This window comes from Macaca nemestrina, chromosome 4 (assembly GCF_043159975.1).
Source record: "Macaca nemestrina isolate mMacNem1 chromosome 4, mMacNem.hap1, whole genome shotgun sequence".
Lineage (NCBI taxonomy): Eukaryota > Metazoa > Chordata > Mammalia > Primates > Cercopithecidae > Macaca > Macaca nemestrina.
The window spans coordinates 160,289,294-160,311,490 of NC_092128.1; the positions used below are offsets into that span (position 1 = coordinate 160,289,294).

The 22,197-nt window shown below is 38.7% G+C and overlaps 2 protein-coding genes across 3 annotated transcripts in view; one reads left to right on the top strand and one right to left on the bottom strand.

Moving 5' to 3' along the window:
- Positions 1–22,197, top strand: part of LOC105483478 (CXADR Ig-like cell adhesion molecule) — a 115,202-nt gene that overhangs the window by 87,269 nt on the left and 5,736 nt on the right. The window contains exon 8 of one of the 2 annotated variants that reach the window (XM_011744378.3): positions 984–6,914. The exons of the other annotated variant lie outside the window; for it this stretch is intronic. Within the exon in view, the coding sequence (XP_011742680.1) occupies positions 984–1,025 (42 nt within the window). The 3' untranslated portion in view covers positions 1,026–6,914. Of the gene's footprint in view, positions 1–983; positions 6,915–22,197 lie in introns of those variants that run through there. 2 annotated transcript variants of the gene reach the window in all.
- Positions 1,495–17,347, bottom strand: LOC105483479 (BTG anti-proliferation factor 3). Its single transcript, XM_071095507.1, has 4 exons — positions 17,175–17,347; positions 12,688–12,825; positions 6,437–6,644; positions 1,495–2,179 (listed from the first exon to the last, which is right to left on the bottom strand). Exons 1-4 carry the CDS (start codon positions 17,345–17,347, stop codon positions 1,940–1,942), a joined length of 759 nt encoding a protein of 252 aa, XP_070951608.1. The 3' UTR covers positions 1,495–1,939.

Genomic DNA, 22,197 nt, shown 5'->3' on the forward strand with positions numbered 1-22,197 from the left:
TTCTGGTTACTAGGTATGTGCCAAAAATAACACTTCCTTCTTGACACTATTATGCTTGTGCTTTTCCCAAGAAGCCTATATAGTCATCCCTCAGTATCCTTGGAGGATTGGTTCCAGGACCCTCCTGGATACCAAAATCCTCAGATGCTCAAGTGCGTTATATAAAATGGCTTTGGATTTGCATATAACCTATGCATATCCTTTAATTATAATACCTAATGTATATTTTTAAATTTGTATTTTAAAATTTTTATTTTGAATATTTTCCATACATGGTTAAATACACAGATGAAAAACCTACAGATGAGGACCAATTTGCTTATAAGCAAAGCAACAAATAAATGCTATCTGCTAACTTCATGATAAAAATACTTGAAACTTTCCAACTTTACACCAATTGCCTACATATCTGTCATTATCACCACAAAACTCAAGGACCCATAAGGAAGCAGTGTGATGACTTTGAAAGTAATTTTTTTTCCTTTCAATTTTAGTTAAAAAAATTAACTTGATAAAACACATCTCCCTTGTGACAGTAATAAACGTGCTCACATTTGAATAGGCAGTCACTAGATTTCAGGAAAAAAGTAGATATGGTTTAGATGTTAAAATTGTGTATGGCTTAACAAAGAGTACAGTATTAAAACTAGAAAAGTCTCTAAGGTTTAAAAATGAGTTTTCTGAAGTTGCAAATACTTTAAAAACTGACTTTACATGTTCATACTATTGAGCTGTACCTTTATGATTTGTGCCGTTTTGTATTTCAGAATTTATCTTCCTAACATATAACAATAATTTGTGGAATAGCCACGGCCATCCAATGATTTATTAGCAAGTTGTGATTTTTCTGGTAAGAAATAATTTAAGACTGCAAATTTAAAGATGAAGGTGATGGAAAAAGTACTGCTGATCTTAGTTTTTAAAAATTTACCTTTGGAGAAAAATCAAAACTCTTATAGAAGTACCTCTTTTTCTTTTTGTAGTTCGAGTACCCTTACAAGACTGATGGAATTACAGTTGTATAAATATGAAGGACTACTGAAGAATCTGAAGTATTGTATTATTTGACTTTATTTTAGGCCTCTAGTAAAGACTTAAATGTTTTTCCAAAAAAGCACAAGGCAGAGATCAGAACAGCTGTGAGAACACATCCACTTTATGCAATGGCATCAGACGCGTAAGTCAGATGTCATGTTAAAATTAGTACAAGCCAAATTCTTGGTTTAAAAAACCCCTATGTATAGTGACACTGATAGTTAAAAGATGTTTTATTGTATTTTCAATAGCTACCACTAACAAATTTTTAACTTTTGATATGCATATTTTGATATGTGGTCTTTTAGAAAAAGTATGGTTAATAAACAGTTGATTTTTCAAAGGAAATTTAAAAATTCTTACGTTCTGTTTAATGTTTTTGCTCTTTAGTTAAATACACTGAAGGGAAATACCCCTCTGTTCTTTTTCCCTTTTTTATGGACACAACAGAAACACGCGTTGTCATGCCTCAAACTATTTTTTATTTGCAACTACATGATTTCACACAATTCTTTTAAACGACGACATAAAATAGATTTCCTTGTGTATAAATAACTTACATACGCTCCATAAAGTAAATGCTCAAAGGTGCTAGAACAGATCGTCCACTTCTACAGTGTTCTCGTATCCAACAGAGTTGATGCACAATATATAAATACTCAAGTCCAATATTAAAAACTTAGGCACTTGACTAACTTTAATAAAGTTTCTCAAACTATATCAATATATCTAAAGTGCATATATTTTTTAAGAAAGATTATTCTCAATAACTTCTATAAAAATAAGTTTGATGGTTTGGCCCATCTAACTTCACTACTATTAGTAAGAACTTTTAACTTTTAATGTGTAGTAAGGTTTATTCTACCTTTTTCTCAACATGACACCAACACAATCAAAAAAGAAGTTAGTGAGGTGCTAACATGTGAGGATTAATCCAGTGATTCCGGTCACAATGCATTCCAGGAGGAGGTACCCATGTCACTGGAATTGGGCGATATGGTTTATTTTTCCTTCCCTGATTTGGATAACCAAATGGAACAGGAGGAGGATAGTGATTCTGATGGCCATTCCCTCGATACATTCCTGGCTTTTTTCTGGGCAAAGGATGCCACATTGGAAGAGGTGGAAATATAAGTTCTGAAATCTGTAAGGAAGAGAACACATTAAGTTAATACAAAGGAAAAATTCATCATCTATGTTCCAGATTTCTTATTAAAGACAAAGTTACCCACAACCCTAAGAGCACATCTAAGTGACATTCCTATTGTCAGGTCTAAATACGTTAAAAAACCTCACGTGTAATAGGCGTATAATGTATAACAGGTGACCAATGTTTTCTGAATGCATAAAGTAATGAATAAACTCAAACATAGTACTTCCTAAACAACTTCAACCAGAAAAGACCAAAACATGGAACAAATGGAAGTTTGGAAGGACATACTTGTTTTAGTCCAGTGGTTTCCACAGCTGGCTAAGCCAGGAGTCACTTGGAAGCTTTTAAACACAAAACATTGGAGCTGGAGGCCATTATCCTTAGCAAACTAATGCAGAAACAGAAAATCAACTACCGCATGTTCTCACTTATAAGTGGGAGGTAATGATAAGAACTTATGAACACAAAGAAGGAAACAATAGACACTGGGGTATATTTGAGAGGGGAGGGTAGGAGAAGGAAAAGGAGCAGAAAAGGTAACTTGAGTACTGGGCTGCATACCTGGGGATGAAATAATATGTACAACAAATCCCTGTGACACATGTTTACCTATGTAACAAACCTTCATGTGTACCCCTAAACCTAAAATAAAAGTTAAAAAAAAAAAAAAGATAAACACAAAATGTTCATGCCCCAGCAGCGGTCTAATGAACAATAAATAAATCTCAGAACTAGAGGCCAGGTATTTTGACAAAGCTCCCCAGGTGATTCTGATGTAGCCAGTTTAGTATTTGGGAATAATAGTTTTAGATTATCCCATAAATCAGGTGGGCACATTAGGTTCACATTTATTCAAAGTGTTCATACCAGCAGTTTTAGACCTCTCTGCTCAGAATGCTGCATCTTCTTAAAATTCTGATTTCGCTGATCTCTAATCTGCTTTTCTAAGTATAGGATTTTTTTGAAAAATTATATTCTGTATAGCATTGCATTCATGATAGAAAATTCAAAAGGTACAAAAGGGTAAACTGTGGAAAGTCCCTCTTTTTTTATCTCACCCTTTATCTTCTTTATCTTAATCCTTCTCAGGGGCAACTGACAACATTATTTTAAATATACCTTTAGAGATATTCTATCCACATCTATACACATTTTAAAAATATATATGTATACTGGATTGCATCCTGCTTTTACATTTGATAATAATACATTTCAGAAAGATCAATACATAAAGACCTTTCTCATTATTCTACAGCTAGATAGTACAGCAATGACTATAAATTAAATGATCTCCTATTAATGGGACATTGAGGCTGCTTTCAGTCTCTTACTATTAAAAAAACAATGATACGCAATAAACAAAACAATGCTGCAATGAATAACAGCACAGTAAATTCTAATATAAGGCTTTATAGGCATATTTTTGTTTCTTTTGGTAAATATTTAATGCCTACGAGTGGAACTGCTGAGTAATAGAAGAGAGACACATTTAATGTTAAAAATTGCCAGTTGTTTGAACTGGTGGTACCATTTTACACTGCCACCAACTTTATGAATCTAGCTGCTTCACATCCTTGCTAACATTTCATGCTGTCAGACTTTTAAAATGAGCAGTTCTGGAAGAACTAGTGTTTCATATGGATTTAATTTACGTTCCTCTGATGATAAATGAGGCCATTCACATAACTCCTTTTGTAAAGTGTTTATTCACATCTTTTGCTCCCCCTGCCCTTTTTTTGAGATTACAGCAGGATATGCCCATTATTTTTTATTGAGTCTTTTACCTTTTACTAGTGATTTGTGAGCGATTTTTTTTTAAAGTATATTCTGGAAATAAGTCCTCTGCAGATATATATAATGAGAATATTTTGTCCTAGTCTATGGTTTGCCCATTTTCTTAATGGTTTCTTTGATAAGCAAAAAGATTAATTTTGAAGTCCAGTTTATCCATTTTTTTCCCTTATTACTTTCTTTTTGTGACCCTCTAGAAGAAATCTTTGCCTATCACAAAATAAAGATTATATTTCCCTATGTTTTCTTCTAAAAGTGTCAGAGATTTATCTTTTATGTCTAGGTACACGATCTATCTCAAATCAATATTTTTGTGTATGGTGTCAGCTAAGTTAGGTTCTTTTTTTTCCCCCATGCAGATCATCCAGTTGTTTCTTGAAGACTTTCCCCATTGAATTGCTTTGGCACTTTTGTTAAAAGGGGAAAAAAAAAACCAACTGTATGTATGTGGGTCTACTTCTGGACTCTATCCTGTGCCATCAATATATTTGTATATTTTTAAACCATTACCACACTGTCTTGATGAATATATAATACCTCTGAATTAGTGTGAGCCCTCCAACTGATCCTTGTTTTTAAAAATTTTGAATCAATTTGTCACTTTCTAGAAAAAACCTTTAAAGGTGTTCATTGATACTCAATTGGATCTACAGATCTATTTCAGGAGAACTGACACAATCTTCATTTCTTAATTTGTGGAGACCCCTCTCTTGGGATGCCTTTTAGAAAACACTAGAGAACAAAAATTCCAAGCTAGAAATTTTTTTGTCCTTACTTGATAAAACTTTTTTAAAGCTTGTGGCAATGCCAGATTCAAGATAAAAATACTAGAAAGAAAAAAAAATGAAAGTGGGCCATTTGCACTAGCTTTCATGCAAGGACTCACAGTAGTAGTGTTTCTCTATTATAAAATGTTTTGCTAATGAGTATTATGCCAAGTAGAAATGTTTTCCTTAAAAAGCACGGAAGAGACACCTCAATTTCCATACCTTTCTGTTATCCTAATAGTCTTTCAACATGAGGAAAATAAATGCAATTTAATTTTAAAAGAAATCCTAAAAATTAAAGGTAAATTTCCTTGTAAAAAGTTAGCAGCAATCAATTTAATTTAAGACTTACATTCTTGCTTGAGTAACAACAAATAAAATTCTAAGGTAAAATTGCCACACATTTGGATGAATTCCAGAAAATTCAATATAGGTAATTTGCAATATATAATCCATCACACAGAGAAAAAAAATGTCTCAAATATTTATGGCAAGGATTTTAAAAATGATCCTGAAGTACAAATACTATGTTTATTTATTTATATAGGGAATCTCTCTGGAAGGATACTGGGGGGAAAAAAAACCTGGTAATGAATGCCTCTGTGGAAGTGCATAGGAATGGTGGCTGAGGAGAAAGAGGACTTCTCACTATTATACTGTCTTGTACTATTTGAAGTTTCATAAAACCAGGTGCATGTTATAATATATACATATACATACACATATACATATATCCCTAAATTATGATAATCTTCAGAACTAATCTTCCCCTCAAGTCTAGGAAGAAGAATTCAACTGAGAAAAAAATGAGAAACCAAAAATTAAGTTACACTGAAATAATGTTCATTATGTAAATGTATGCTGAATTTAAAAGTTTAGTTTATCATACTAAAAACTCCAATATTCTGCTTCTTACTTATTAGGTCTAAATTTTCATTTTCAGCTCAACCTTACCATAAACCTGTATGTTTCACTACATTTAATGAAAGCAAATAAGTAAAAATAGGTACCTTTAAAAACTAATAATAAGTACATGTACAGAATAAGGCTCAACTCAAAAAATCTCTTTTAATTATTCTTACTTTAAAATATCTTTCCTGTTGAAGAATGCTGTTGGGTCAACGATTTTTTAAAGTCCATTAAATGTTCTTTGGTATGCAGATAAAAGTAGTAAATAAGTGAATGGATCTGCAAGTGCAGGCACACTAGCTATATGACTTTTCAACTAGGAAAGCAAAATGGGAGACAATGTTTTGGGCTTGAGTAAAATGTTAATTATAACATAATAAATTTAGAGAGGTTTCTCTTTAATCGTGGAAAGGGAGAGGATAGTAAGTTAAACCCAGAGGTATAAAACAAAGTGTTACATACTACAAAAAATAAGTGGTAACTTTTGAATAAGAAATTTTAAAATATCAGGAATGTTTTACCATCATGAATTTTCTACTTTTTGCCAATTTTTCTGAAATAAATTTATCTTAATTATTGTATAGTGAAGCTGACCTTTGATAAAATGACTGAGGATGCCTATTTACGTGCCAGAGAAACAGCTTTCCCTCAGCATCAGGGAAGGCAAGAACCATTATCCAGAATCTCAAATCAGAAACCTTGGGCAATGCCAAGCAGGACTACCTGAAAGGTCCTGGCAATCCCTGCACATGCCTTTAAAACTGAGCTGTTTCATGGTTACCTGGTACACAGGACTTGCGGCTGCAGTCACCGAATTGGGTTTCACTTCCATTTCCTTACTTGTTTCTTCATCTGAAGAAGAGGATCCTGAATGATAATCAGAGGTAACCTTATCAAGGGCCCTAGTAACTTTCCTGGAGATCTCATCCTTGTTCTCATCTTCGTTTTCAAAGCTGGCAACAATGAATGCATTGTTTTTCTCTCCATACCTAAGAATAAAATTAAAAACTTATAAATCTTGAAGTCACATCAGCAAAGCAAAAAATGTCCATAAAAACAATTAAAGAGACTGGACATGCCATCAATCCAAGGCAAAGAAGGAATCATCAGAGAACTTAAGCCTACACATTTAATATCCTAATACAGCTCAATGCCAGCAAGCAAACCAGTTTTCTACTTCTGTTCTATCTAAGTATTCATAAAAGTAACCCCATTTTCTTTCCTTTTCTTTCTTTTCTACTAATTCCTAAAAAAACATTGTTTAAAACATAAAAAAAGTCCACTGTTTTGATTGCATTTTTTGTATGTACCAATGAAATTGGTTATACAATAAAACATTCTGATGTATTTTTATTTTTTTGAGATGGGTTTCACTCTGTTGCCCAGGCGGGAGTGCAGTGGCACAATCACAGTTCACTGCAGCCTCTACCTCCTGGGCTCAGGTGATTGATCCTCTCACCTCAAACCTCCCAAGAGGCTGGGACTATAGGAGTGTACCACCATGCCCAGCTAATTTATATACATTTTTAGAGATAGGGTTTCACCATGTTGCTGAGGCTGGTCCTGAACTCCTAGGCTCAAGAAATACACCCACCTCAGCCAACCAAAGTGCTAGAATTACAGGCATGCGCCACTGACTGAAAATTTTTTTTTTTTTTTTTTTTTTTTTTTTTTTTGCGGGGGGAACAGGTCTTGCTCTGTTGCCCAGGCTGGAGTGCAACGGGCGTGATCTCAGCCCACTGCAACCTCCACCTCCTGGGTTCAAGTGATTCTCCTGCCTCAGCCTCCTGAGTAGCTGGGATTACAGGTGCCCACCACCACGCCCTGCTAATTTTTGTATTTTTAGTAGAGATGAGGTTTCGTCATGTTGGCCAGGCTGGTCTTGAACTCCTGACTCAAGTGATCCACCTACCTCAGCCTCCCAAAGTGCTGGGATTACAGGCATGAGCTACCAAGCCCAGCCCCAGTTGTACTTATAAATGTAACATACATCCTAGCAATTTAAGTCATAGATCAACTAGAAATTTCCTATAAAACTGACTTTAACCCTAATTAAATAAAAAAGGGGGCCTGTGTTTCTTATACTCACAAAAATGAGAACTGAGGCAGTTATTGAGATGAAAGAAAAAAGATTGTTGCTGAAGAATATAGAGGTTTAACTTAAATTATATTGCTTACTTCAGAGTCTCCTAGGATAACTATTCACCTCTCATCTTAATTTTTTTTTAAGGTAAGACGAAAAAGTCTTGTTTTTCTTCCAAAACATTTTTCAAGATTTTTGATTTTTTTTTTTAAGTTGTCAAAATATGTAACCTACACTGCTGGTTACTTTAAAAAAAAAAAAATTCTGATATGTAGGAAAACAGTGTAATAAACTCAAGTAAAACCAAGAGTTTTTACTCAGTGGACATAGGAGAAACCCACAAATCTATTTAAATAGATTGCACAATGTCAACATTATGAAACAATTTCTAGCATCAGGACAAAGGACATTGTTAAGTAGTTCTTACAAAACACATAATTAAAGTTAGAAATGCAATTAAAGTGATTCTAAATTCGAAAAAAGATAAAAATAAGTAATTCTAAGAAATAATGTCAAGCTTTTGATTCAATAAAAATAGTTAGCTGATGTTAATTCATTTCAAGACAGCACTTGTCTCAAATTATTTCTGAATCAGAATGGTTATCTATGATAAACTGCTATAAAGCCTTTGAAAACGTACATGAGGCTGGGTGCAGTGGCTTACGCCTGTAATCCCAGTACTTCAGGAAGCCTAAGTGGACAGACTACTTGAGCCCAGGAATTTGAGACCAGTCTGGGCAACATGGCGAGACCCTGTCTCTCAATTTAAAAAGAAAAGGAAATTTATGTGGAAATCAAGTAGTCTCATAGATCACACAGATAGATGAGTTCTATTTCTGCAGATAGGTATGCTGTCTTCCATTCCTATAGGCCAAATGAAACTATAAATACTGCTTAAATATAGTACATAACTTCGCTTTTCTATTCTTTTTCAGTTTACCTCATAACAGTTGCTACAGGGGCCGGGTGCAGTGGCTCAGGCCTGTAATCCCAGCACTCTGGGAGGCCAAGGTGGGCAGATCATGAGGTCAGGAGTTCGAGGCCAGCCTGGCCAACATGGTGAAACCCCATCTCTACTAAAAATACAAAAAATTAGCCGGGCCTGGTGGTATGCACCTGTAATCCCAGCTACTCGGGAGGCTGAGGCAGGAGAATTGCTTGAATGTCGGAGGCGGAGATTGCAGTGAGCTGAGATTGCACCACTGCACTCCAGCCTGGGCAACAGAGCAAGACTCCGTCTCAAAAAAAAAAAAAAAAAAAAAGTTGCTACGGGATGGTGGAAAGGGCATTAGACTAATTTCTCATTGTGGCTCTGCCACTAACTAGCTCTGGTCACCAGAAGCAAGTCACTTAATTTCCCTAGGCCTTAGTTTCCTATATGCCGGATGAGGAAGCTGGAGCTGGCTAGATAGTGGCTGATCTATGGCTGGTGACTCTTCATAGTATAAAACGCCTAAACAGAAGCTGGACATGGTAGCTTACACGTGTAATCCCAACACTTTGTGGGGTCAAGACAGGAGGATTGCTTGAGCCCAGGAGTTCACAATTACAGTGAGCTATGATCATGCCACCACATTCTAGCCTGGAAAACAGAGCAAGACCCTCTCTCTAAAACAAAACAAAACAAAACAAACAAAATTCCTAAACAACTGAGTTCCTCACAACATAAAATCTGTGTTCTCTAATTTCAAGTTTACTTAGCATAAGGTTTTAGCAATACACATTTACTCCATGTCCTCTCCACGGTTGAAAGATTCAACAAATTTCAAGACAATCAAGGGTTAATTCATGTGTTAATGACAGTAATATAACAATGGCTTAGGCCTATCTTCAGTTTTGCCCATTAATGGAATCAAAAATCAAAAACGGAAAGGCAAGAAATTTGAGAAAAATTCCTGCCTTTGTAGAAATAGAAACCTCAACCAAGGGCAAATATCTAATGATTGAAGGATCAGCATTATTAGCTCAGATTTCTTTGACACCCAATTTGGTTCTGCATTTTTCCCTTTGAACTATTTTGGTATGAGGGCTCTCTCTTCATGGTAAGAGAAGCTGCTGACTATACTACTATAACATTACAATGTGCAGTCAAGCCCTTAGGATAATTAGTAACACCTGGACAACTTTTAAACTTTCCATTTTTCAATGATCACTGGTAAAATATCAAGGCTAATTTAGTTATTTTGAAACAATCAATAGTATCTAACACTCTGTATTGCAGGGGGAAAAAAAGGATGGCAGAAATCACCCAAAAAAAAAAAAGAGTTGTAAAATATGTTGAGTAGATAATGAAGTTGGCATCTACTCTCAGAACTTCTCATCATAGGCAAGATTTATTTCTATTCTGTATCACTAAGTGATAACCTTTCTAACTATATGGCATTTTTGTACTCTTGCAACATTGTATTCTGTCAGATAGAGTAAGTGAAGACTATGAAGAATGTTGAGTGCATCTCAATTTTTTTAAACAATCTTAGTCTCTAGTATGCCAATGAGTTACTATTTTTAAAGATTCTCAGATATTTGATCAACTGTACACTTGCTAGATCAAGCTTTAATTTTCGAAATATCCGTCTTTCCAGTTTTGGTGAAAAAAACACTTCTCAAAGTCTCTTTTTCCTCTGTTAACTTATATCAACCACCTCTACTCAACTGCTAATACGTCTTTCTTTTTGGGGTTCTGTTATTGAATGAACACCTGACATTCACAGGTGATTTCTATTAGCTGTGAAAAAAATCACATCAGAGCCAATGTTTGGCAAAATAGAAGTCTACTGAATGCAAAGGTTTTCTTCGATTAATAAGATGAAAGCAAAGTAGTAGTTTTTTCCTGCCAGGCATCATCAAGTAATGAAATGGCTACTGAAGTAGAATGTCTGTATAACTAAAGTGTTTATGTTCAGGTACTGAGACTTATTTTAAGCATTTTAAATACATAGGTCCAAAATGTTTGTATAATTATACAACTTGTTAAACATCCTTGGACATAAAAACTTTTCCCTGATGGTTTAGGATCATTATATTGAACATAAACTTTTGATTGTGTGATAACATAATTGTGCTGATTTTTTAGCTTTTTCATTTTTGTCTCTATGTAAGATCATATGACATCTTTTGGTAGCATCTGACTGATCAACCCTCTTTCAAATGCTGCTTCTCATATTTCATGGGTTAAGAAACCACACAACTAACTTAAAAAACTGTGTGTTAAATAAGAGTCAACTAGGATCTAAGTGCAGGTCAAATTAAAAAGTAAACATTTCAATATAGTAGCTTTTTGACAGCTATTTCTTATAAATGGATGTCTTTTGCACAGGTTCAATGGCCAAAGTTTTCCAACTCTAGCCTAAAGCAAGTCCTTAATTAGTCCCAGAATCTAAAAATGTTTATTTTCTCAGACCTAAATCTGAGATGGCTTGCTCCCCTATTCTACCCGAGAAAGAAGTATTGGAGAATGTTTATCACAAACCTCTACCACCTACACCTGGTTTCCCAAAGCAGTAAACTTACACCAACCACTGGCAAATCAGGTAGTAACCTCAAGCAGTGGTCCTGACAAAAGTTAATGGAAGAATAACCATGTAATTCAGTTCTCATGTCTTCACCTCCACCTTCGTTGTTGGAATCAGGTCAGTCTGTGACCACCTTGGGAGTACATACATAGTTAGGGTTCCTTCAAAAAGCAGCTTTACTACAATCAGTTAAGAGGGCAGGTGGTCAGGTGAATTGTGCCTCAAAACCAAATAGAAACAACCTAAAGGTAGAGCCACAGGAAAATTCTTGCAGGAGTTCTATGCCTCTGTTCATCTTCTTCCTGCTACTTAGAACATCCTTCCCACCTTGTCACCTGGTCAACCATGGCTCATCCTTCACCTCCCAGCTCAAGTATCACCTACTCAGTAGTCTCCTCACCAGATGCAGTAACCTTCTACTTGGTGCAACCTACCACTGCATTTTGTACACATTTCTGTTATAGCATAAATCAGATCAATGTAATTTGCTTACTTTTCTTCTCCTTAATTTCAAACTGAACTACCTAAAAGCAGAATGTTGCTTTCATTTTTGAAAACCCCACAACTGAGTGCCCGGTCCACAAAGAATGGCTTTTGAGTGAGTGGAATTCAAAAATATTTCATACCTAGCACTGATCTTTCACAACTCTATTCATTAGGAGATGAGAAAAATAACTTCCATTATGAAAATAAAACCATGAAAGTTATCACTCAGTCACTTACATAACCAAAAAGGGGAGGCCAGGAGCAGTGGCTCACACCTGTAATCCCAACACTTTGGGAGGCCGAGGCGGGTGGATCACGAGGTCAGGAGTTTGAGACCAGCCTGGCCAACATAGTGAAACACCATCTCTACTAAAAATATTTTAAAAATTAGCCAGACACAGTGGTGGGCACCTGTAATTCCAGCTACTCGGGGGGCTGAGGCAGGAGAATCGCTTGAACCCAGCAGGCAGAGGTTGCAGACAGCCGAAAATGCACCATTGAGCTCCAGCCTGAGCCATAAGAGTGAAACTCCACTCCAAAGAAAAGAGAGAGGGAGAATAAACAGAAACAGAAACAAACCAAAAGTGGTTACCCAGTATTACCTGGAATTAGCTTCTTAATTTGAAGATAAACAGACAAGTGCACCACCAATTAAAGATAATAGACACCTCGCAGAATCAAGGTGTCTACTTCTTGGTCCATAATAAGCTTCTTGGCAAAGCACTACTAGAAAACCCCTGCCTAATCAGTTTCTTTTTTCAGCTGTAAAGCAGGAATGTAACCAGTCCTTCAACATCACCTCCAGAAAAGTATTTCATAAAATTTACATCTGAGAGAGTTAAACCACCAGCTCCTGGCCATAAAGATACACAGGCAGGTTGTACATGACAGCATGTCATAAAATTAGTTCCAGCATGGTCATCAGTTCAGCGTCCAAACTTGAGAACTCACCGACAGCACACCTCACATGGGTCCACCCAGAGAGTGAGCTCCTTTGGCAAGCCCAGGTCACTATACAAGATGCAGCTGTTTTCACAGGCTTTCAGGACATCAGGATCAACTCTCTGAAATTTATTGACACGAATACATCTACAACAAAGTGGAGTTATATTAATGGATTTAAATGAATTTAATCATAAACGCCGTTAACATCTATTCATATTTGCCAAGGTGACTAATAAAATAGTAATAAAAAATACCCTGGTAGAGAACCTAGGAGCATATCTATCCTAAACAGATAATAAATGTGAACTACAGACACAGAGGCAGGCTGAAAAAAAGATGGCACCTATGTGAGCCCAAAAAAATCACTAGTACTGCATCTACCTCAGTCTACCCAGAGACTTGACCACCCATGTACATTAAATGAGCAAGGAGTATGAAAGTTGCATGAAATTTAAGAACTCTGAAGACAAAAGTTTCTATAGGCCAAGTTCCTATACAAAAAAATCTCTAACAAAAGGCCTCATCTAATGTTTCAGATGATATTTGGAAATGCTTATGACAAGTTCTGATCTGTCATTAACTTGCTTTTATATCTCAGATAATAAAGTGGTAAGATGACACCCTTGCTTTACCTATAACTGTTCTATATACGGGATAAGTGAAGGACACAGATTCATTCATATCACATACTAATGATTAAAATACCTAACATGTTATTGGCTTATTTCATTTAACTTCTATTTACCCAAGGACTTTTATTTAAATAGCTGTCAAAATTAAGTGAGGAAAATTTCTAAACCAATAAAGCCTCTGTCTCATCTTTTTTTAACCTATTATACCACACCTACCTAATGGAATATTTAAAGGTGGCTTAGAGCAAATACAAAAAATATGCATTCTGTTGAATGTTAAATAAGCATTCTGATTAAGTAGGGAAATAGGGCCTATGAAGGAAAAGTATTTACTGCCTACAATCAAGAATCAATCAAGAGAATTTGGATTTCAGCACTAATCCTAGTATTTCTCAGGTGAGCTTAGTTAAGTCACTGTATCTCTTCCTCAGACCTGAAACTATAAAACACGGAAATACAAGTTAATTGATAAATAGTAATTATACTGTAAAACATAATGATATAAAGACTACATGTGCTATTTAAAGTTTTTGTAAAAGTTAAATTATTAGTTGGTTTTAATTTCTATTTAAAAAATGAAAATTTCTCAATAGAATAACTAGGAATACGTGTTTCTACATAATATTAATAAAAACGCTTTTTTAAAATTTATTATGTAATGGACAATTTCCTAAATGCTTTGCATGTATTAACTCTTAATTCTCATGATCATCCTGTGAGTTACTTTTTTTCCTCAGCATAAAGAAAAAGGGAGGCAGAGAGAGTATGAGTAACTTCCCCAAAATTGTACAGCTAGTAAGTGATGGATCTAGGGTTCAAATGAAGGCCACTAGACTCCAAAGAGCAAGTTATTTCCCTAATACTCAACTCTGTTTATACGTACCTATCTTAGCATCACCATTAACTATATAACAAAGGAGAAGTGAGAAAAATTATTTTCTAGTATGTAAAATACTGCTTAGTCCTTTTAAAAACATGGTCTTATGGTATAGATTCTAATATTATATAGGGTAATTCGAAAGATCCCACGTGCTCTGGGACCAAAAGCGGTTAAGGATAAAAAGATATATCTTAGATGTGTTTTTCTTATCTACAATGAAGGTGATAACAGGCTCTAAGCTTACAAATTATATATAAATATAGATGCTTAAACAGAAACTATGCTTCAACAGAATCTGCATACCTTACATACTTTGTACTGTTTTTTTCACTCTACATACTGACTACTTACCCATTAACTACTCTTCGGAAACAAAATTTTAAAAGTTGCGTAAAAATATTCTCATTTACTTAATGTTGACAGTTTAGTTCTTTCCAATTTTTGCAATTACAAAGTGTAAGAAACATCCATATTCATACGTTTGTCTGCATTTCTAATTATACTTCTAGAATAGATTCTTAGGAGACTTATTGTTCAAAAGGTATGACTATTTTTACAGATCTTGATAATATTGCCAAAATGCTCTCCACAAGTATCTTATTTATATCGCAGCAAAACAATTTCAACTTACAAACATTTTGTAAGAGAAAGAACACTCCAGCTACTCTATGGACTGAAGAGTCTCCACCTAGTCTATGGACTGAAGTTTCCACTAACTTGGTTAATCTTATATTCCATTCATTTTTATAATAGTAACAACCCACTATTAAGTCTTTAGAGTTTTCTACTTCAAATACAGCTTTAAAATGACTCAGTAATGATAATTCTGATCACATGCCAATTTAATCTTGTTTCAGTTTTTTCCCTCAAGTTTTTAGAATTAATGGAAATGAAATTGTACAGCTTGACCTTTAAGTATTTACTTGACAGTGCCTCCTTTTTCAGTAATAGTATGGTGGCTTGGCACTTCCAAAAAGCCTTCATCCAATGTCAATTAAATCGAAGTAAAAAGCCTCAGCAGTTCTAACTTACAAAAGCTGTTCACTCTATCAGAAATGAAAATACACAGAAAAAAATTAAGAGAATCAAGTGATAAGATAAAAAATGACTTGAGCCTGTGTCAGCATGCACATTTCTATTTTAATTCACATTTTCCAATTTACTGGAAACCTCTTTGGATTTAAAATGAAAAGGAAAATATTCTTTTTTTTTTTTTTTTTTTTTTTTTGAGATGGAGTCTCGCTCTGTCGCCCAGGCTGGAGTGCAGTGGCCGGATCTCAGCTCACTGCAAGCTCCGCCTCCCGGGTTTGTGCCATTCTCCTGCCTCAGCCTCCCGAGTAACTGGGACTACAGGCGCCCGCCACCTCGACCGGCTAGTTTTTTGTATTTTTTTAGTAGAGACGGGGTTTCACCGTGTTAGCCAGGATGGTCTCGATCTCCTGACCTCGTGATCCGCCCGTCTCGGCTTCCCAAAGTGCTGGGATTACAGGCTTGAGCCACCGCGCCCGGCCGAAAAGGAAAATATTCTATTTTGATTCTCTTATTGGCAATAGAACACAAGCTCACTTGATTTTCAGTACATGAGAAATTAGCAAATATGTTTGCCTCCTTTCTAGACTCCTTGAATAGTCCTGTACTTGCAAGAGCTCAGTGGCAGAAAGGAAGTCCTTCTGACATCAAAGCACAAAGTGTTGATTTGTGTAGGAAACTTTGGGGACATCAATATAAACAAATAAAAGAGAATTTCTGTAGTTATCACTATAGTCACTGCTCCACTTTTATTTCTTGTGGCCACATCCACAAATGGGACAGTGTTTGACAGCTGAGTTTAGCAGAACATTCTCAGCTGAGGTTCCTGAGCAGTCACATAAATACTAGAGTGAGCATGCCAGGGCATGTTTTATAGGAGTCTGCTCTTCTTTACTTTAAGCTATAAATGTACCTTATAAAGCAGAGTACAAAAGACAGCTGCAAGTGAGAATTATCTTCCTTCTCAGTGCCAAAACAGTGGTAGCACTGCCGTGTGCAGAAAGCCCATGAAAATATGGGGTCATGTAGACCTGAGTTCAAATCCCAGAACTTTGGCCAGGCATGGTGACTCACGCCTGTAATCCTAACATTCTGGGAGGCAAAGGCAGACGATCGCGTGAGGCCAGGAGTTTGAGACTCACCTGGGTAACATAGCGAGATCCCATCTCTACAAAAAAAATTTTTTTTTTTTTTTTTCAATTAGCCTGGTGTGTTGGCGAATGTCTATAATCCTAGCTACTTGGGAGTCTGAGGCAGTAGGACTGCTTGAGCCCAGGAGTTTGAGGCTGCAGTGAGCTATGGTTAATACCAATGCACTCTAGACTGGGTGACAGAGCAAAAATACCACACACACAAAAAAAGCCCTCAAAAAAGCAAATCCCAGAGCCAGCATTTACTAGTCGTGAATCACAGGTGAGTTACATTCATCTAGAAAATAGTTACACTGGCTTCTACCACAAATATATAAATGAGATTATTCTTGTATTAACAACGTATCAGGTGTCTTAATAATCTTAAGTTTCCTTTTTCCATAAAACTTTTTTTTCAAAGAGCATAGATCATGTAATTTACTTTTAGATACAAGATTCACTTCTTTCAACTCCTACCATGCCCATTAATGTGTTATTAGGGGTCCTCTAGAATTGTGAAAATCCCTAAGTACATGTGATAAACAGAAATGCACTGTTGCGAGCCAGGCTATAACCACAAAAGACTAACTCCTATGACCCCATAGCATTGGCCCCCTGTGTCCAGGCAATGGGACTCCACCACTCCACTAACAAATACTTGTTTTAAAATGAGTAAGGAGAAAATATACAAACACCCCAGAGTTCTATATCTTGCAGATGAAACACCTGTAGACATGGTCTGCACACCGAAGGGTGTGCATCTGGCCTTGAACCCACCTCAGGGGTTGATCAGCCTCTGCTTAATCCAATCTAATCCTTTACCTGTAGGCCTGTCCTTTCGATGGTTTTTCTGGATACCAGTGATTTTTATATTTTTCTTGAAGTATTAGGGTCAATTTCTCAGCAAACCTCTCAACTGCCTCTTTTTTCAACTTATCATGTTTTCGAACTAGCCTTGTGAAAAAGAAGACAACGGCAGCAATTTCGTTCTTCATTTTTTTTTTCCCTGCAAAGATAAAACATGTTTTCTCAAAAAACCAAAATAAAAAAACTGGGAAGATGAAGCTCTGTAAGATATACCTCCTTTACAGCTCTCCCCTTCTCCTCCTTCCAATTTTATCTTGTATTTCTTTGGCTTATATCTGGAGTAGAGAACAATCTACTTATCTTTATGCCATAAAGGCCTTATTATAAAATACTACTTAAAAATCTTATAACTTAGCTTCATGGAGAAGTTCCATAAACAGAGCACATTACTCCTGTTGGCTAGAATAAAACCAGATCTATCAGTAAAAGAAAAGCACTATAATAAATGATACAACAACACAGATTTTACTGTGTGTCAATATTTAGCTGCGATAATCTAAGTTTAAAATTCTGTGAAATGATTTGAACTTTAAAACATAAAAAAAGTCTACTTTAAAATCTAGAACTGTAGAGTCGTTTTATAACAGAAAAGTTCGGCAGTTCCTAAAAAGGTTAAACATAGAGTTATCATATGACGCGGTCAATTCTACTTCTAACTATTTGCCCAAGAGAAATGAAAACACATGTCCACACCAAAATCTTGTACAGAAATGCCCATAGCAGTATTCATAATAACTAAAAAGTGAAAACAAGCAATATGCCTACCAACTAAGGAATGGACAAATACTGTGGTACACACATGTATGGAATATTACTCAGCAATGAAAAGGAATGAGTACTAATACAAGCTACAATATGGGTGAACCTTGAATACAGAAATGCCCACAGCAGTATTCATAATAGCTAAAAAGTAAAAACAATCTACTATGTTTACAAACTAAAGAATGGACAAACACTGCGGTATACACATGTAATGGAATATTATTCAGCAATTAAAAGGAATGAGTACTAATATAAGCTGCAACATGGATGCACCTTGAATACATCAAACTAAGGGAAAGAAGTCAGTCACAAATGACCACATATTGTATGATTCCATTGATCTGAAATATCCAGAATAATCAAATCTATATAGACAGAAAACAGATTAGTGGCCTAGGGGTAAGTGGGATGACAAGAAAAGGAGCATTGCTAATAAGTACAGAGTTACTTTGTGGAATGATAAAAATATATACTAAATTTCACTATAGTAATGGTTGTACAACTTTGTGAATACACTAAAACCACTGAACTATACATTTTAAATGGGTGAATTGCCTGGTATATAAATTAAACCTCAAAAGTGTTATACATAAAAAATTTCAGCACTGACTTTCCGTAAGTACTCTTTCAGGGAGAGACACATTTATCCAGAAGTAAAGAGACACAGAAAATAGTGGCTCTATCAGGACATATTTAAGAAATGGAAATTCAAGTCACCCACAGAAAAACAAACTAAAAAAATAATCAGAGATTTAGCTACATTTTGGATTGCCTCAAAGGACTTTAAAAATGGTATATCTAATTTACCATTGATTTATCCTTAAAGGCAAACCCTTGTCCTAAGATTGTTTTGATGTATGTTCTGTCTCTACTCAGTGAGCTCATTCATCTGGCTGCTGTAACCTGGAGTTATTAAGATGCTGCATTCAGTAAGCAACATCACCTTTTTAGGGAACCAATTACGTATTAAAGACATACAGCCTCTGCTATGTTTAGCATAAAAACGACTAACCTAGCAGTAGTCTGTGTTCCCACATTTCAAAAAAAAATAAAGCTGATTGTTAGCTTTCTTTTCTCAAACTGCTCAAGTCTCTCTTCAGAATGTGACTCCTTTACTCCAAGTGCAAATTCAAACAAGGAACCTCACTGTGAAATAAATTCTACACAGTTATCTGAGAGGTGTGCTGGCAGCCACAGATAGCCTGATCCTGGGGGGGAAGGCACAAATCTTCCTTCCAGAACCCTAGAATGACAAATTCACCTTCTACAGCCAGCTACCAGGCACTGGGCATGGGTCCACACACGAGTGTGCAAGTACACATAACCCCATAACCCCAGCTCACCACGACTGCTGTGCAGCCTCCTCCTGAAAAATGTGAGCCATTTCCACTTTATAAAGCTACATTTATATTCCACCACCATACGATGGAAAAGAAACCCCAAGGCAATTTAACATAAGGGTTGGGAAGAAAGTTTTGCTGATGGAACTACATTAGCCTCCACTCCAGCAAAGCAAACAAGGAACCACACTAAAGAAATTTACTGAATCTTTAACTAGATCATTCTCCTCATTCATTACATTTGTCAACTATGTGCCATATATCTGAGTTCTGCATTTTTGTTTGCTCTGCTTCATATAAAAAAAAAAAATACGAAGGAAAGAACCACTTAGTGGTTGCTTTTGGTTGTAACACAAGATGACTCATTTGGACTTTGTTTTCCCCGTTTGAAGAAATGATGGCTGGAACAGCTGAAAAAGAAGCCCACTCCCACCAATATTCTAGGAGTACCAAAAGGTGAAAGAGGGAGAGTTACAGTCAGGGAGAGAACCACCAGAGGCAAGCAGGGCCAAGAAGACCCGAGGCGTCTTGAGTGAGTAGGCGTCCTCCACCCACACTCAGAGCAAAAGGCTCCCATTTTAAATATCGCACGGTGACGTCATCCTGGGACCTCGTCACCGCGGCGGCTGCTCCTCAAGTTCTACTTTGTTCCACAAGGCTCCTCTGCTCACGGCTGCGTGGATAAAACCCAAAAGGAATGAAGCTCGGCCTCGCAGGAGTTTATAACTTTGTACTTTTCCCTCCCTTGTAACGAAAAGCTAATCGCAAACGTTTCTAGGAACACATTTTTCTCCTGATAGACGTTCCCAAGGTGGAGGGCGCGAGAAGACTGGCCCGTGGGGAGAGGAGCCCCTGCCCGGCCTCGGCGGCGCCACAAAGCCGGCTCCAAACCACGAAGAGGGGAGATAATTTTCCAAGGGGCCAGGAGTTGGACTTTTGGAAGCCATCGAAAGCTGCTGCTAGGCTCTCCCGCCGGGGTTTTAAGAGAGGTAGGTGAGGAGGCATCACACATCTCCACCCACTCTTGAAAGAACCGCCTTGAGCTGCGCCCAACTTCTGCAATCCCGGTTTTCCCCAAGTTCAAGGGGAAGGGCCCTGGCGCCCAATGCCCAGCCTCCCCGACAACATCCTCGCCAGGGTGCGCCCGCCCCGCCGGCCCGCGGCTCCGCTGTCCCCGGCGGGGGGCCCAGGGTTCGAGGACCCGGCTTCCCGGAGGCGCGACGCTCCAGCAAACAAGCGGGGCTCCAGCAAACCCACCGACGCGAAGGGGGTGGGCAGAAGGTGGGAAGCGGCGGGGCTGTCGCCCACCCGGAGGCGGAAGATAACGCGCTGTGGAAACGTGGCAGGAGCCTTGAGGCGGCGTCTTTTTCCTCAGGCGCCCGCCGAGGGTCCCGCGGAAAGCCTCGCGGGCCGCCCTCGCGGCCCGCAGCCCTGCTCTGGCGCCGAGCGGGAGCCCATGCAACCTGGTTCCATCCCCTGCCCCTCCCCTGTCCCCGGTGCGCCGCCCGCCAGCGAGCCTTCGACGTGGCCGCAGGGGCGCCGGGACCACCCTCCCCCGATACCCACAGCCCCGCCATGTCTGCCTTTCCCCGGCCCGGTCTCCTCACCGCCGCTGCCGCCGCCGCTCTCCGGCCGGAGATTCGGCGGCCCAGACCGTGTCCTGGCCGGGAACTGAGGGCTCCGCCTCAACGGGCCCGCGCTCGGCAACAGGGAGCGCAGCGAGCCTCGTCCGGCGCGTGCGGCTCCCGCGTCGTCGGGCGGCCAAGCGCGCGTTGAGAGGACTGGCGGGCGGGCGGGCGCGCACACGAGCGAGCTCAGCCCCAAAGCGGCGCGCAGGGGGCTCGCGGCCCGGAAGAGGGGAGGGGCGATGACCCGGGAAAGGGTTGGCGCCGCGCGGGATCGGCTCGCGCGCCTGAGGGGCGGTGCCGGGGGCGGGGCTTCGCCGCGAGGCCGCCCCTGAGCCCCGGGCCTAGCCGCACCGGAGGCGACACACCCTCGCCCTGTCATGAGCCAGGCGCAGATCCTCGACCGCGACGGCGCGGTCCGTAGCACCGCGGGCTTCCCTCCCCGGCAAAGAGCGGCGCTGAGGGCCTGTGGAACCCCCGCCCGGCCGCCCTACGTGCGTCAGCGCCTTCGGGGGGTCGCGCGGGCTGGGTCCTTTCGGCTGTCTCGGCCTTTTGTTTCCCCCCTCAGGTCTCTCCACGCTGCACTTGACACCCTCAGGGCCGGATGGCGAGTGCTAGACCCAGCTCTCTAGACCCGGGGTTTCATGGGGGCACGGACTCGACGGGAAGGGGGACTTTGCATTTATGGACAGATCCTCATCCTTCTTGCTGTAGTTAATTACACGCGCGTTCACTGTGCAGCCGCCCTGCCGTATTTTAGGCGGTTGTTGGCACTCCTAGTTGGGCCCTTCCCTGGCCCGTCACAGCAGGGACTGCCTCCTGTGGACGCTTGTGTGCTGCCCTGGCACCGGCCACTGTGTTTTGCACAAAGGAGAGGTTCCAAGGATGTTGGCTAAAGGAATGAAGCCTTGAGAGTCCAGGCTTTCTATTTCTGAGCCACTCTACTCAAGGACTTCCCAGATGGAAACCTTCATCTTTGAGCAAATACAAATATGGAGAGGGAACATTAACTTTCTGAAGAAAAGAAGGAACATCTTTGTCAACCTTTTATATTGAGTTAGCACCATGGTCTTAGTTTTGGGAAAGCACTTTCATACGTCCAACTGGCGGGAGGAATACAAGATATTCCTACCTTTTTATTGTGATTTTTAAAAGAGAGCTAAAACACGTAGTAAATTACTTGAGAACTGAATGTTCGAGTTATACATATATTGGCCAGATTCCTTACTGCCCACTAGGCCTGGGAGCGTG

Excerpts from the sequence above, each read along its gene's own strand:
- LOC105483479 (XM_071095507.1), bottom strand. The coding sequence starts at position 17,347 with ATGAAGAACGAAATTGCTGCCGTTGTCTTCTTTTTCACAAGGCTAGTT. Across the intron at positions 12,826-17,174 it reads TCGAAAGGACAGGCCTACAG|ATGTATTCGTGTCAATAAAT; the intron begins GTAAAGGATTAG and ends ACTTTGTTGTAG. Across the intron at positions 2,180-6,436 it reads CCGCAAGTCCTGTGTACCAG|ATTTCAGAACTTATATTTCC; the intron begins GTAACCATGAAA and ends TCTTCCTTACAG.